Below are 17,232 nucleotides of genomic sequence, written 5' to 3'. Positions count from 1 at the left end.
AGTTTGTGAGTTAGAGACCCGGTTTACACATCAATAACCTCTAGAAAAAATGGGATTAAACACATTTTTTCTAGAGGTTATTGATGTGTAAACCGGGGCGGTTAACTCACAAACTGAATAAAAGTCCGAAGGACTTTTATGTCAAGTTTGTGAGTTAGAGACCCGGTTTACACATCAATAACCTCTAGAAAAAATGTGTTTAATCCTTATAATTCTTCGGCCAAACATACGCGATTATTAATTTACATTATTACTTTGATGGCTACTACATGTACCATCAGAAGCACAATGGCGTGCCGTAACTAATGAGTACGCCGCCATCTTGACTTTCTATAAAAACTTAAATGTTTGATAAATGCAACAGAATCTAAAATGAACTAGCACCTACCTCAAAAACTTCATTTTAATTAGAAACTATCCGAATTTGAAGCGTACAAGTAACGAAATAATCTTCCGTCTGAAAGTTTTCAATCGTATGACGTCGTGTTTTGCCATGACGTGAGTTCGTCAAATCATTCGTGAAATTTCCCGGAATTTTATTTAAATTTTATTTTTATTCATTTTCGAAGCTTTAGTGCATTTATTTTATTTCTTTTCTTTTGGTTATATATGCATTAGAATATAAACAACTGTTATGCAATTGTTTTATAATCTCAACTTGCAGAGAATCCAAGCAAGAATGTGTATCGCGCATGAATAGATTACAAAAGTAGTTTCGGAAACATGGTTTATCGAAGTGTAAACCAAGAGAAAAACTCTACTAGACCAATCCAATTCAAGTATTTATAGATATGCAAATGATATAAGAATTATTTGCCTTTAACTCGCCGCCCAATAACTGTATACATATTAAATATGAGTTTAATCCCGCTGCATTTAATGGCCTATCAACTCGCCCCACTAATGAATATGAGTTTAATCCCGCTTCATGTAATGGCCTACCAACTCTCCCCACTTATGAACCCGCTACATGTAATGGCCTACCAACTCGCCCCCACTTATGACATGTATGAACATGAGTTTAATCCCGCTGCATGTAAAGGCCTACCAACTCGCCCCACTAATGAATATGAGTTTAATCCTTATCTTGTCTTCATGTTGTATGTTTTAATGTTGTGTTTATGTTATTTTATATTCGGTTAAAAGCCCTAACCCTAACCGATTCAAAATAAAACTTTCGTATTAGTTTAATCCCTCTGCATGTATTGGCCGACCAACTCGCCCCACATATGAATATGACTTGCCCCACTTATGAACATGAGTTTAATCCCGATGCATGTAATGGCCTACCAACTCGTCCCACTAATGAAAATGGGTTTTACGCCCAACCAAATCGCCTTGATAATAGAAATAAGTAGTATCCCACTGTATTTAGACTTAACACTTGCAACTCGCTCCGCTAATGAAAATGAGTTAAAGTTTGGTTAAATTAAAATTAAAGCTGACCAGTGTGTTTATGTAGATTAAACTCCTTATTTGTACACAATTAAGTGTGATTTATACTTTTATTATACAGATGCAAATATTTGATTAAAATCAGATATTACTCTTTACACATGTTACAGGGACAGTCTAAGTCAGTGAATTATATAAACTAGAGTTGTCCTTGATCTTTTCAAAAGATGTTTACTTCCCAGCAAGAAGACAGATCTAAGAATGCAGGCGGACCGTGGCCCTGAAAAACAAATCAGAAAATTTTAGTTTGAACAAAAAATCAATTTACAAAAAAGCTGAACTTGTTAAATTAGTTATTCGGTATAAAGTCATCTTAAAATTGAACGTGAACTAACCCTAACTCTAAACTATTTATTTTGAAATAGATATGTCTGTATCCACGCGTTGTACATATACCTTTTTACAAAACTATTTTCATTTTTCTGTGTACGTTATTTTCTTTGGCGGTATTCTGTGTAATCAAGGAGGTCATATAACATAACCTTCTTTTTCCATGGTTATGTTTGTGTCTCTGAAATTGTCTTACATCCAAGACGTTTAAACACACTTAATTATTTTTTCACACATGTTCTTAGTCGGGAACCTGATGTTCCATGGTTGTATGTCGTTTGCTGATGTGGTTCTTAAGTGTTTCTCGTATCTTGTTTATATATATATATATATATCAGACCGTTGGTTTTCCCTTTTTTAATGGCTTTACACTAGTCATTTTTGGGCCGGCCCTTTATAGCTTGATATTCGGTGTGAGGCAAGGCTCCGTGTTGAAGCTCGTATTTTGAACCGTATAACGGATTTTTATACATTATGACTGGTGGAGCGTTGTCTCATTGGCACTCCGAGTAGATAGCCGACTGCATGTCCCCAGCATGACTTGTGTAAAACAATAATTGTCTAGGTCGAAACGGGCATTCCGTTTGGAAATCAGCCTATTTGCGTTTCGTCTACTACGTATCGGTTAACCACAGCAATTCTCCTGTTACTTTCATTTTTTTCTATCTTCTGCTTGATATATTGGACAGACAAAACTTTTTTACCATTCTGATTGGGAATATATACAAGTCTGAAGGAATATACTGCATTAAAAATAAAATTGTATTGATATGAGATCGAGATGACTTAAGTACTTCGTTGCTTATATTATCTAGTACGGGACTTTTTACCAGATTTAAGTCTCAAATTTTATTAACTAGGCACTATAGGAGTGTGAAGCTGATCGGTCATTTTTTTTCTCTCAAGTATTTCAAATATTTCTTCATCTTTTTTTTTTTATTGAGCATGTTTATCTGTAGGAACAGATGCAATAGTAGTTAAATGATCTTTAATATTACCATAGACATTTATATGTCCTCAGTGGCGGATGTTAAGCCGGGGGTCCGGGGGTTGAAGCCCCATTTTTAACGATCAAATGCAATACAATACAATACAATACAATACACTACTATATTTTATTACTTTTCAAAGTAAAGGGCCCAGGTTCAATCCACCATATTCTACTTTTAAAAATGCCTGTACCAAGTCAGGAATATGACAGTTGTTATATATCCATTCGTTTGATGTGTTTCATCCTTTGATTTAGCCATTTGATTAGGGATTGTCCGTTTTGAATTTTCCTCGGAGTTCAGTATTATTGTGATGTTACTTTTTAAGACCATAACATTAATAACAACATTACATAAACATTACAGAGTGATTAAAGAAGCATAAAATAATAGTTCAAATGCATGAGGAAAGGGTCAGTGGTCAAGGGGAGGTAATTTTGCTATCTATTTATTAATTTTCTGATTTTCTAAGTTGCAGGCCTTTATCTGAAAAAGATATAAACCAAAAAAAAAAAACAACAAAAAATTGCTATCTTCATTACTCATGATCCATGTAAAAGGATAAATTTTTGTTTGAATTAAATAAAGATTCACTAAACTGGGTATTTTTCTTCATATAATCAGTCATATCTCTTCTGAGGTTATTGAAAAGAGGGCATTCCAGAAGAAAGTGCATTTCATTTTCAATAGAATTTGAATTACAATATAAACATATCCTCTAATGTCGAGGTAATATTTCATATTTACCACACACATTGATAAATCGTTCATGTCTGTCAGTTTCTATTCTTAAACAGTGATTGCTGGATCTCAGTGTATTTTGTTAACAAATATTTTTGGGGGTGCCTTAAATCTAAATAATGTTCATAGTCAAATGACCTCTTGAATGAATAGTAAGCGTCCAATTTGCCTTGATTCTGTAAAAAAAAAGAATCCTGCATTTTCTCCCAATCATTTTGAAAAGTTGATTTGATTTTTTTTTCAGTAAATCTTAAAATTCATTTTTGCCTAAATTTTTACATGCTGTACATATATTTAGGTTCAATCTAATTAAAAACCGATCTCTCATCGCTCCTGTTTCTGATACGTCGCGTGGGAGCCCATCGCTCCTGTTTCTGATATGTCGCGTGGGAGCCCACGCGACATATCAGAAACAGGAGCGATGAGAGATTTTTTAATTAGATTGATTTAGGTTAATACCCAATTTTTCGCTGTCTGCTTTTGAATTGAGACTTTGTTGGAATCCCCATTTCCTCCTCTTTAGCCTTGGTCGACCCCCTTTTAAAAAAAAAATGCTGGACCGTCCAGTTTGTCCTTGTATATAATTATACTATTCAATAGATACTGAGACTACTATAACAGTAATAGTAGTCTCAGATAGATACTACAACGACAATCAGCAATACTCGGGTTAATACGCTACTCTTCTTCAATCCCTCGGTCGATTCCGTTCCTCATAGAAGGAGAGCCCTCGTCATTCCTCGGGTGTATCCGCTACTCATCGGGTGCTCATAAGGAGAGTAACGGGTTCAACCGAGTACTGCCGATTACAGTCTCCGCCAGAACAGATTCTAGTATCGTCATTTATTTCCTTGTTTAAAGTTAACTTAACTTCAAACTTCCTGATAAACTTTGGCTAATATCAAGCAAACCTCTATTTTGGGACCTTCAATAGAAGCAAGGTATGTTAGATAGATACTTGATTCTCTATAAACTAAGTACAAGTTTCCTGAGACATTATTAAAAATCAATACACATAAGTATATATACTTATACTATTCTATATAGACATGATAGAGATGACCCTGCGACCACACGCAGATATCTGTTCTTGAAATATCTATCTACATTCAGTACAAGACCACACTCGCACTATACCACAGGGGTTCGAAAAATGCGGGAGAGGGCGGGATTCTAATGTAATGACTGGGAAAAAGAATTCACTTTAAAACTAAAAGGTGGAGTCAACACAAATCAAAATCAGTTACGTGAGAATATCAAACGATCGGCCAAAGGGAAGTAACTAGAACATATTTCGCATCGTAATTACTAGTTGTTGTTTTTTTTTTTTAGAAAAAAAACAAACCCTTCTGGAACACAAGTATAGAAAATGTTTTGGGGGTCTCGCTCATGTTTATGTTCAGAAGCAACGCGATCCTAATAATCAAATCTTGCTTTACCTTTTACTTAATAATATCATTTTATTCTGGTTTCACCGAAGTTGAACAAAGGTATAAAGAAAAACATATTATATATAACATACATGTAACATTGCCTTGTACATTTGTACATTTGTAAACACTTTCCTGTATTCGATCCTTTTATATCGTTCATTATGAAGAACTTTGAATTTCAACTAAAGCAATAAAATATGTTTGGTTAGATAAATGTATTAGCACCCCAGTAATTAAGTTTTATATTTTTAAATGAAAAACTGATAAAAATTTATGTACATTGCCGTTAGCAACGTCATTACCTCCCCTGTAACTGTATCGTATGCCCTTAAGAACCATATGCACTGACACTGGAATTTCTTTTGATAATTGTTATCATGTTTCATGTATACAAATCTTTGAATGTTAATTAGGTGCAATTGTCAAAATTGTCGGATTTATAGCATCTTAGGCTATAACTATAGCATCAGTGGAAATACCAACATGGCCATCATTTCCAATATAGAACATGGTGGCCAATATCTCTAAAGCTGTTGTAATTAGAGAAAACTGACTTGTTACAAAATGATCTATTCAACAAATATGTTGTCAACAAGTTCTTTTTAGCCCCGGTCACAACAGATCTTGCGATTTTTTGTCGTGGAAGATCTATTTAATAGTTGCCGTGGCACTCGTGCAAAATGTCAAAAAAATGTTTCGAGTGGTCACATTAGCTACGACATGTCCATGATGGTTCCACGATGGTTCCACAATGGGTACAGTACAGAACAAAAGAAGTGTATTGTACTGTCGTTGGGTTGTCGCAAGTGAGTCGTGCGACAGTCGTGCGACAATCGTTAGTTGTTTGGGGGCTATTTTGCAGGTTTTCATATCATGGGATGCAACTTTCCAATGGATAGAACACCATAGATAAAATTAAAAGGAAAAACATCCTTTCAAAAAAGATAACGCATAATAACGACACAGAGGTGAGGAAGGAATACAATAAGATAAGGAATCAAATAAAGTAGAGTAAATACGTTGAAGAGGGAATATGAGTGACTTTAAAGACACTGTAAAAGGAGAATGTCCGGTAAGGGCTGAATTCGGCCTCAAATTTCAGGTTCATCTAACGAAAGATTTTGTACACTTAAGTGTCTATGTCAGTTGATTTAATTTATTAATGTGAAATATTAAACTGATTTACTCACTAAAAACGCTCTGATTCTAGCTTAAGTATGAAAAATCTATCAAATATGCAAAACAAATTGTCACTTTTCAGATGGTTTTTGTCAAAAATGAAAGTGGACGCATCCGTGTTCATCCTCAACCTTTATAAATGTTATGCATTATCATCAAATACAATTTACATTTCAATATAAAGAATGGGGCGTATGACATTTGCGCCGATTTTGAAAATTTTCATTCTTTCATTTGCGCCGATTTCAATTTTTCATTTGCGCCGATTTTATATTTTTGCTAATTGGATTTACAGGTAAGTTACAGGTAAATTCATACTTTTACATTGACTGAGCACAGAGTATAAAGACAACTCAAGTGACATTGCAATTGGCAAATGGCTATCCCAATGTTTCGGGTTACCATTCCTTTCCCTAAATGAAATCGATGACTGCTTCACAGATGACATTGTCTGACGCTCCTTCTGATGACAAATGGCATACATTCTTAGACAACGTACAAGTACACATGCCATAACGGTCAACCAATTCGTGATGGCGTCCATAAAATTAACGAAGGGATGATTTCAACTGCACCATTTGGAACTCTTGGTTTAGTAGCTTTCTTGTGAGAAAATGCGAACTCTAGAAATGCCCCCACCAGTACGTATGCCAGACAAAGAAAAGATGGCCTTCGTTATCGACAATTACGCCAAATATAGAAGAGACGAAATCATAAGAAAGGAATATATTAGATGTGTTGCCTATACATACTCGGGAAGAACAGATTTATGATTTGAATGTATTCCGTTTTAATGGATTTGAATGCTGTACATATATTTTTAATTCGTCATTTTAGAATAAACAAAGTGCTTTTATCTTAGGTTTTTACTTCTTGATTTTATGCAGGAGACAACAGTTATATAAATGTTATGATTGACAATTCAAAACATATGTGCAACTGGCTAACGGAAGAGGTCTTTAATGATAAATGAAAATAACATTACTGAGATGGAGAGTTGTCTCATTGGCACTCATACCACATCTTCTTATATCATTTCACCTGTAATTTACCTGTTATTTACCTGTAAAAAAATCGGCGCAAATGAAAAAAAAAATCGGCGCAAATGAAAGAAAAAGTCGGCGCAAATGAAATGCAGATCGGCGCAAATGCAAAACGCCGAAAGAATGAACACAAATGCGGCCACTTTCATTCAAGACGGAAACCGTCTAAAATTTAAGATGCTAGTACCCGATATATGTGCATTGTATTGTCGAAAACAGCCCATATTTATGTACTTGAAGCATTCTACTTTCCAATAAATAACTAAAAGTAAGTAAGAGAAAAATATGTTCTCTGGTAAAAAAAAACGGGGAAAAAAATCAAATATTTTGACCTTGAGGTCAAAGGTCAAGGTCATCTGGCAGTTTTCATTTTATGAGACATACTGTCTTATTGTAATACACCTTCATGCTAAATATCATGAGATAGTGTCAAAAGATAAATAAGTTTTCATGATTAAATACACAGATTATTGTGGAAAATATATGAAAATAACCCATTTTTATTCCGTTGCCATGCTTACTTGAAGATATTTTTAATACTTGACACACAATGTCAGCACCTAAATATGATGTGTTGTGTACCATGGAAAATGACCTTGTTATTTGACCTTCAAGGTCAAATGAAAGACCAAGGTCAAATAGGTAATTCTATATGTCAGCCTAAAACAAAACATTCTGTCTTGACATGTCAATATGAAAGAAAAGTGTACTGATTGCTTACGAGACATCACAATTAAAATGGAGTGGTAGTAAGCAATTTTATTTTATAGCCCACAGAACGGGTAAGACCTTTGCAGTACAGCTAAGGGGTTTTCCCTGTGGTCATGTTCCACCCCTCATATAATGATGTTACTGTTTAGACTTATCTTTTTAAAAAGTTCAGAACACAATCCGTAACCCATATTTAATCTTAATTGCCTTTCAGTTCATCATGGGGGTCATGCCCTGCCTCCTACATACAATTGATGGTTAAATAGCTTGAAATATGTTCATATTCCTACCTCAAATCATATATATTTTTTCAATCAGACCTTAGAGTACACCAATGATGTTTTTGCTGGAGTTTGCTTTCCTTATAAAAACTGTTCAGATACCCACCTATAAACTATATACTTTAATAATTTTATATCATGACTAGACCAATTAAGTGTACCATATATTATGTTACTCATGTCCTAACCCCTCGACTCATAAATTGTTAAATTTATTGGAAACAATGCATAATTCCACTCACGCACCATATATTTAATTACAATTGCAGTTTTTTTTTACAAGAGTGACTTCTACAGGGAAGACATACGTTTCGATTCACTAAAACAGTTCTATCGAGTAATAGTTAAATTTTCAAAAAAATCGTAGAATTTTAGCTTAATGCAGAAACTTAAAATACTGCAAATTCAGAACTTAATGTTTGTAATAATATTATAATTGCTTATTCATGGTGACCGTCAAAAATGTGAGATTAATCAAAGCAATTAAAAATTATACTGTAACAGAATAGTGTACAAAAATGAAATTGCAACTTTGGTTATATAACAGCCTATGCCATATAGAGCTACACAGCTACTTTTGCATAGGTACTATTTCTGTAATAAAAAATTTAGTACTGGAAATCTACTTTTAAAATTCAGTACTATTTTGTTACTCTAGATTATTGTAATATGTAGGTACCTGTATTTTACAGTACTTTATTTGTACTTGAAATTTAAGTACTACAGATTTTTGGTTACTACCGTTACATTTTCAGCATTTTGAAAGTTTTTCTATTTCAAATCTCTTAAAGTTATGATTTTCAAACATGGAATATTGTATTATTTCAATTCTGTACCCAAATAATTATATTTGAATTAGTACAAAGCAAGTACTGTAAATTACAAGTACCTATAAATATTACAATAGTTTTAAAGTAAAGAAATAGTACTAAATATTAAAAGTAAATTTCCAGTACTGCATTTTTTTAGTACAGAAATAGTACCTATGCAAAAGTAGCTGTGTAACTACATGGTGTCGGGTTTCCCAGTTTGTTGCAGATCGTGAAGCAACCAATGGGTGTACAATTTTTTGGCTGGTTAACTTCTGAGATGAAATGTTGTATCCTTGACATATACCCAATATCTATTCTCGTATTGTAAAGTATCTAGTATAATTAATCGTTATCTAATCTAGAATTTTTGCCATTGCTTTCTAAAGATAAATGGTCAAGGCTGAAGATGAGACCAGTTCAAACAATTAGAAGTTGGGGGAACATTGAACATCGGTTGTTTTATTCATATTGCAATTATTTTTGAATTTATAGAAGGTCTCTTTAGTCAGTTTGTTAGATTTCCCAAAAAATAACTAAGAAAACAATGAAGATTTGTTAAATAATGGCTGTTGTTTGAAAGGCCCAAGAAAAATGTAAAATTTCTTCAAAAAATTAAAAAGAACCTATTATAATACATTGTACCACATCTGCAAAAAAACAAACACATTTATTTTTAAGTGAATGGATCTCTATAAATTAAAAAAAAAGTTCAATACCACAAAAGGAAGGATGGACTCGATTTTAGGGATGATGGTCCCAACCATTTAGGAATAAGGGGCCACAAAGGGGCCAAAAACAAGCATTTTTCTAGTTTCAGGATAATTACTTGTGTATTAGTATTTCTATTGCTCTGAATTTGTACCACAATGTTTAATATTACAAGTAGAAGGTTGGGATTCATTTTAGGGGTTATTATATAAGGGTCAACAATTTAGGAATAAAGGGCCTAAAAGGGACCAAAAACTAGCATTTTTATAGTTTCCAGACAATAACTTGTGTGTTAGTGAATGGATCTCTCTGAGATTGTACCACAAGGTTCCGTATAACATAGGGAAGGCTAGGATAGAGTTTGGGATTAATATCTCAAATATGGAGGAATGAGGATCAAATAGGGACAAAAAAAGCATTTTTCTGGTTTGTAGACAATAACTTGTGCTAAAGTGTATGGATCTCTCTGGAAAGTACTACAAGATTCCGTTGCACAAAGGAGAGGCTGGGATTGTGTTGTGGGGTTGTTGCTCCAAGGGGGTTTCAAAAAGGTAAAAAAAGGGGGGGTATTTTTCCAATTCATTAAAGGGATTCATATTGTTTTTCCAAAATTTTACAAAGGAGTAGGTCCGGTAAGGTATGATTTTGGCCTCACATTTCAGTTTCATCGAACGAAAGATTTTGGACACGTTTTAAACACTTAAGTGTCTATTTAAATTGATTCAATTAGTTTAAATAAACGATGTTAACTGATTTAGTCATTAAAGACGCTCTGATTGATTCAAGCTTAAATATGAAAAATCTATCAAATATGCCAAAAAACGTCACTTTTCAGATGGTTTTTGTCAAAAATGAAAGTGGCCGCATCCGTGTTCATCCTCAACCTTTATATATGTTATGTATTATCATCGAATACAACTAACATTTCAATATTATGAATGAACACGAATGCGGCCATTTTCATTTTAGATGGAAACCGTCTGAAATTTAACTAAAATGGTCAAATTGTGAAAATTTCATTAATTTAGCATGACTTAGTGATGCTAGTACACAATATATGTGCATTGTATTGTCAAAAACTGCCCATATTTATGTAGCAGAAGCATTCTTTTTTTCAAATAAATAACAAAAGTTTACATTTTAACAATTTTGTAAAACTGCTATATTTTGGGGCCAAAAAGGGGTCTTACTGAATCTACTTCTTTCGAATTCAATTGCACAGTATTGCACAATAGAATTGTTAGATCTTAGACCACATTTATTTTGTTTCAGAATTATATATTTTATGTCAAAAATTTGATTTCAATCCAAATTCAGACAGTATCAAGTATGAGTAATGTGTCCAAAATGCCCCAACTGTTTAATGTTCGACATCTCCGGTCGTATCAGGCTGCACTCAATGAAGCATTTTATATAAGCAAGGTGGAAAAAAACTGCATGAAAAGACCTCGTTATGAAGGCTCTGATTGTTCGTGTCAGTGTAAAAGTGTAACTTTGACATAAAAATATATAAAGTATTTCTGGAGTTTGCTTCAGACATTATCTCTTAACCATAAAAAAAACTTAACATTAACAAGCTCTGTCCAAATTTCATAAAATCTAAGTTTTGATAAAGTTGTTTGCGTTAAAAAAAACCTAAAGAACTAAATGTTGACGCCGCTGCAACCAACAAAAGAATATAGGATCGCTATATCTCACTTTTGCAACATAAATAGTGCAGTATCGATATAAATTATCAGCATGACAAGATGTAAAAACAATTCATTGGCTTATCTTGACAGTTTACTTCCTATTGGTGTTATTGTCCTTCAATGGCGATTTTAAACATTTATTTGCGTGTTTGCGTATTATTTTAAAATGGGATAAACTGTAATAGGTGTATAGAAACTATAGGGGCAAAAAACAAAGGACTACAAAAAGGTCTGCAGGGCTCAAATTGTCAGACGACTTATATATAGCCTTATAATGACGATTTTTAACCTTTTTTTTTTAATTTTTGCCTAGTATCTTGAAAACTTCAATCTAAAGATGTCAACTTTTAAAAGCAAGACAAAAATGTTTTATAATTATTTGATAAAAAGAAACATTTAAATACATTAGATTGTTTTATAATGATGAGTTAACTCTAGTAAAATATGACAGCACACATTAGTTTAGAAGTCTGTTTATATAATTTAGGATTTCTTTGTATTATCCAATTGGTCATATAAAAATCAATGCTAATTTGACTGTATTTTTTTTTAGGTATTTACACCTTGTTAAATTATTTCTCTTTTCTTTTAAAAATATTCTTTGAAACTATATGGATATATGGATATACAGATTGTTATTCTATAAATGTTTGTTATCAATTAACAATTGCAAAGTTTTACATTTTTCAACAGAATAGTACATAAAGGGGGTCTCATTGGGGGGTTCTGATCCCGGATCTCGCTTATTGTTTTGTCAGATTCCCGTATCCCGCTTACACTAATTTTTTTTTTCTCTTTAGATTTTTGAAAATGCATTTTTCTCAGAATTACCTCCCTTTGTACCATAAATAATCAATATTTATGGCATTATTTATGTTGATTGTATAATTGTCTTCATTGTTAGTTTAACATTGTTAGGTATAATAATGGTTTAGAAAAAAGAAAAAAATACATTCACAAAATTGTATACGGATTGATATATTAATTTCATTGATTTCAGAGAAAGGCAAATTTGAATATTACATGTATTCAAGGAGAATTTTAGAAAGTACTTATACAAGAGCCCAGCCATCGTATATGCTTGAATGCGTTAATAACTATGTCTCTTAATATAACCAAATAGATATATACTTTTATGTTTAATGTACTGAGAATTGGTAAGTTTGAAAAAAGTTATTTTAAGGGTTTTTTTTAAATCATTTTTACAAGATTATCTCCCTTTGTACCAGATAAATTCAATATATATGGCACCATAAATTGTAATTGAACTATTGTCATTGTTACTTTGAATTAATTTGTCAATTATTGTACTGCTTTTGAAGAAGAAACACTTACATTCCCAAAATTATCCACAAAATACTAGTTTAAATTCATTGATTTATAGAGAGAAAATGTAAATTTAGGCATTTTTTGAGAAGAATTTTACAATGTACTTGAAAGAGACCCCAGCAAGTGTATTAGCTAAAATGCATAATTAAGTATTCCAATTGATAAAAGAAAGTGAGTTATCTTAATATTTTTAATGGACCAAAGGCTGGATAGCTTTTAAAATATGTACTTTTTATGATTTTCTGAAAATATTTTTTACTGGATTATCTCCCTTGTAATAATCCACAAACCTTTTCTTGAAAAATGTATGTACTCATGAGTTTCTAAAGCTTTAACACTTGATTATTCAATAAATCATCATTCTCTATCTCGTTATTTTTCGCATTTATAAGTTTCAGGGTGTTGAAATTGGTCTATTTCATAGAAAAATACTGCCTCAAACATGGGAAAACTGGTTCCCGGTACATTACAGCATCTCCAAGCTGAAAGACATGGGAACCAGATGAAATATTTTTCATTTGAACTTCTTTCATAATGATGTTTAAGCACACAAAGTTTCAATCGAATCTGATGACCCCCCTTGTGGACTGTTTTGCATGGTTTTATGGGAGACTGGGTGTTAAAACAATTAAAGACTCAATTAATAATATGACAAATGAATAAATGGAAATTTGAAAACCTCAAATTATTTATAATTTTTATGTAATAATTATATAAACAGAAATATGGTATAAGGATTAAAATTATTTTAACTAATGGGATCACATGGAAAATATATATGTTTTTATGATGGCTGCAACAATTTACTTATTTTTCATATACTCTGTGTTGATTGTTTATTAATTACGGTCCAGTTAACTTTGGCAACAAAATTCTAACCACTGAGTGAAATATTATTTATAGAACAACTAACACGGCTGGTAATCTACACACGCAGAACATTTGGTTCTGCAATGAAAACCGTGAGAGGATTTTCCGGTTGTGCTTGAGTGGAGTAATTCTCACCGCTTCAAACGGAATGTACATTTCTAAATCTCAATTTTCTTATTCAACTGATCAAAATATTGAAAATCAGAGAATGCTATGCTGTGGTGAATACTTTAACGAAGAGATGCATGTATCATTTACTGTTGTACGTAGAGTTGAACTCTTACAAAATCAGTTGCCCCACGAGAAATTGCCTAAAAAAGTGACATTTCAATTTTGAAATGGTTCTATTTACAGACCTACAAGTTCAAATTTTTTTTTTTTTTAGAGCAATGGGTATGAATGTTGTTTTTGGCGGCGTGAACGCTGTCCGGTGTTGATAGACGTCTTAATATTTCCAAAAACTACATTTTTTTCATTAAGTCATGCGTGAGGTTTTCATACCACAAAGGGATTGTTAGGATTGGCTTTGGGGAGGGCTATGTCTTAAACGGTTAAGGAAATAGGGGGAAAAAGGGGGAAAACAAGGGTTTATGGACAATGTTTATGGACAATTAAATAAAAGGACACATTTTAAGGACACATTTTGACCTGAGACACCTGCTGGGACTTTAAAAACCCAGGGAATTCCCAAAAATTACCACCCTTACACTGGTATACATGGAAATATTGTATTGTCTTTAGGTGCTTTGCTGTCAATTTATTTTCATAAGTTACTATTTTACTGATTAAGCAATATCTATTTTAACATGATTAAGCCTTGATTGTGTACTGGTATGTAACTTTCATTAACTTTTTATTTAAAGCCTTTTATGATGTATTTAAGTGGGTAATTATGAAGACACACTGCACAAACACTCCCCCTTCCCCTAGGAAGGATCCGCCTATGACAGTTAGCAACATGTGTGTAACTTAGAATATTAAAAGTTGTGATAAAATGATGTAATTTTTCAGCCGAAATGTGCACCAACCAATGGAGAACAATTTTGATGGTTATTTTAAAGTAGTAATAGATTTCAATGGAGGAAGGTAAGACTGTAAATTTATTACAAAAGTTAAAATGGTAGCTAAAATTTCTTTGATCACAAATTCATCACCTATTGTTAATATATATCTACATACTTGTCAACTGGCCCGTATCCTGGGAGTGTGACCCGAGAATTTCACAACTCTGACCTGAGACACCTGCTGGGACTTTAAAAACCCAGGGAATTCCCAAAAATTACCTGTTTACAACCGGATTCCTATAAGCCTGAGTAAAACCCATGCAGTAAATTCAGTCCGCTTTAAAAGGCATGGTTTTAACAAAGGGGCATGTCCTCAGTACACAAATATTTGATTGTCACTTACTAAAAAACTAATATTTTGCTGACAATCAACATGACGATCTTTTTCATCAAAATCCAACAAGTAATGTCAGACTTCCTACATTGCAAGATCCTATTTATGTTACATTTCCAAAAAGTAAAATAAAAAACAATACAACAATACAGTTAACATCTGATTTATAACTGGCCCAATACAGCAACAGTCAACTTAGGTTCTGATGTCTGATTTATAACTGGCCCAATACAGCAACAGTCAACTTTGGTTCTGATGTCTGATTTATAACTAGCCCAATACAGCAACAGTCAACTTAGATTCTGATGTCTGATTTATAACTGGCCCAATACAGCAACAGTCAACTTAGGTTCTAATGTCTGATTTATAACTGGCCCAATACAGCAACAGTCAACTTAGGTTCTGATGTCTGATTTATAACTGGCCCAATACAGCAACAGTCAACTTAGGTTCTGATGTCTGATTTATAACTGGCCCAATACAGCAACAGTCAACTTAGGTTCTGATGTCTGATTTATAACTGGCCCAATACAGCAACAGTCAACTTAGGTTCTGATGTCTGATTTATAACTGGCCCAATACAGCAACAGCCAACTTAGGTTCTGATGTCTGATTTATAACTGGCCCAATACAGCAACAGCCAACTTAGGTTCTGATGTCTGATTTATAACTGGCCCAATACAGCAACAGCCAACTTAGGTTCTGATGTCTGATTTATAACTGGCCCAATACAGCAAAAGCCAACTTAGGTTCTGATGTCTGATTTATAACTGGCCCAATACAGCAACAGTCAACTTAGGTTCTGATGTCTGATTTATAACTGGTCCAATACAGCAACAGTCAACTTTGGTTCTGATGTCTGATTTATAACTAGCCCAATACAGCAACAGTCAACTTAGATTCTGATGTCTGATTTATAACTGGCCCAATACAGCAACAGTCAACTTAGGTTCTGATGTCTGATTTATAACTGGCCCAATACAGCAACAGTCAACTTAGGTTCTGATGTCTGATTTATAACTAGCTCAATACAGCAACAGTCAACTTAGATACTGATGTCTGATTTATAACTGGCCCAATACAGCAACAGTCAACTTAGGTTCTGATGTATGATTTATAACTGGCCCAATACAGAAACAGTCAACTTAGGTTCTGATGTCTGATTTATAACTGGCCCAATACAGCAACAGTCAACTTAGGTTCTGATGTCTGATTTATAACTGGCCCAATACAGAAACAGTCAACTTAGGTTCTGATGTCTGATTTTTAACTGGCCCAATACAGCAACAGTCAACTTAGGTTCTGATGTCTGATTTATAACTAGCCCAATACAGCAACAGTCAACTTAGGTTCTGATGTCTGATTTATAACTGGCCCAATACAGCAAAAGCCAACTTAGGTTCTGATGTCTGATTTATAACTGGCCCAATACAGCAACAGTCAACTTTGGTTCTGATGTCTGATTTATAACTGGCCCAATACAGCAACAGTCAACTTAGATTCTGATGTCTGATTTATAACTGGCCCAATACAGCAACAGTCAACTTAGGTTCTAATGTCTGATTTATAACTGGCCCAATACAGCAACAGTCAACTTAGGTTCTGATGTCTGATTTGTAACTGGCCCAATACAGCAACAGTCAACTTAGGTTCTGATGTCTGATTTATAACTGGCCCAATACAGCAACAGTCAACTTAGGTTCTGATGTCTGATTTATAACTGGCCCAATACAGCAACAGCCAACTTAGGTTCTGATGTCTGATTTATAACTGGCCCAATACAGCAAAAGTCAACTTAGGTTCTGATGTCTGATTTATAACTGGCCCAATACAGCAACAGTCAGCTTTGGTTCTGATGTCTGATTTATAACTAGCCCAATACAGCAACAGTCAACTTAGATTCTGATGTCTGATTTATAACTGGCCCAATACAGCAACAGTCAACTTTGGTTCTGATGTCTGATTTATAACTGGCCCAATACAGCAACAGTCAACTTAGGTTCTGATGTCTGATTTATAACTGGCCCAATACAGCAACAGTCAACTTAGGTTCTAACGTCTGATTTATAACTGGCCCAATACAGCAACAGTCAACTTAGGTTCTGATGTCTGATTTATAACTGGCCCAATACAGCAACAGTCAACTTAGGTTCTGATGTCTGATTTATAACTGGCCCAATACAGCAACAGTCAACTTAGGTTCTGATGTCTGATTTATAACTGGCCCAATACAGCAACAGTCAACTTAGGTTCTGATGTCTG

General features: G+C 33.6%; 1 protein-coding gene across 1 annotated transcript in view; it reads left to right on the top strand.

Moving 5' to 3' along the window:
* Positions 1–4,319: 4,319 nt before the first annotated feature.
* LOC139483511 (ankyrin repeat domain-containing protein 17-like) overlaps positions 4,320–17,232 on the top strand; it is an 81,489-nt gene continuing 68,576 nt past the window's right edge. The window contains exons 1-2 of the mRNA XM_071267532.1: positions 4,320–4,456; positions 14,584–14,658. Of these exons, the coding sequence (XP_071123633.1) occupies positions 14,649–14,658 (10 nt within the window). The 5' untranslated portion in view covers positions 4,320–4,456; positions 14,584–14,648. The remainder of the gene's footprint in view (positions 4,457–14,583; positions 14,659–17,232) is intronic.

This window comes from Mytilus edulis, chromosome 7 (assembly GCF_963676685.1).
Source record: "Mytilus edulis chromosome 7, xbMytEdul2.2, whole genome shotgun sequence".
NCBI lineage: Eukaryota > Metazoa > Mollusca > Bivalvia > Mytilida > Mytilidae > Mytilus > Mytilus edulis.
This window is presented reverse-complemented; position numbering and strand designations above follow the sequence as displayed.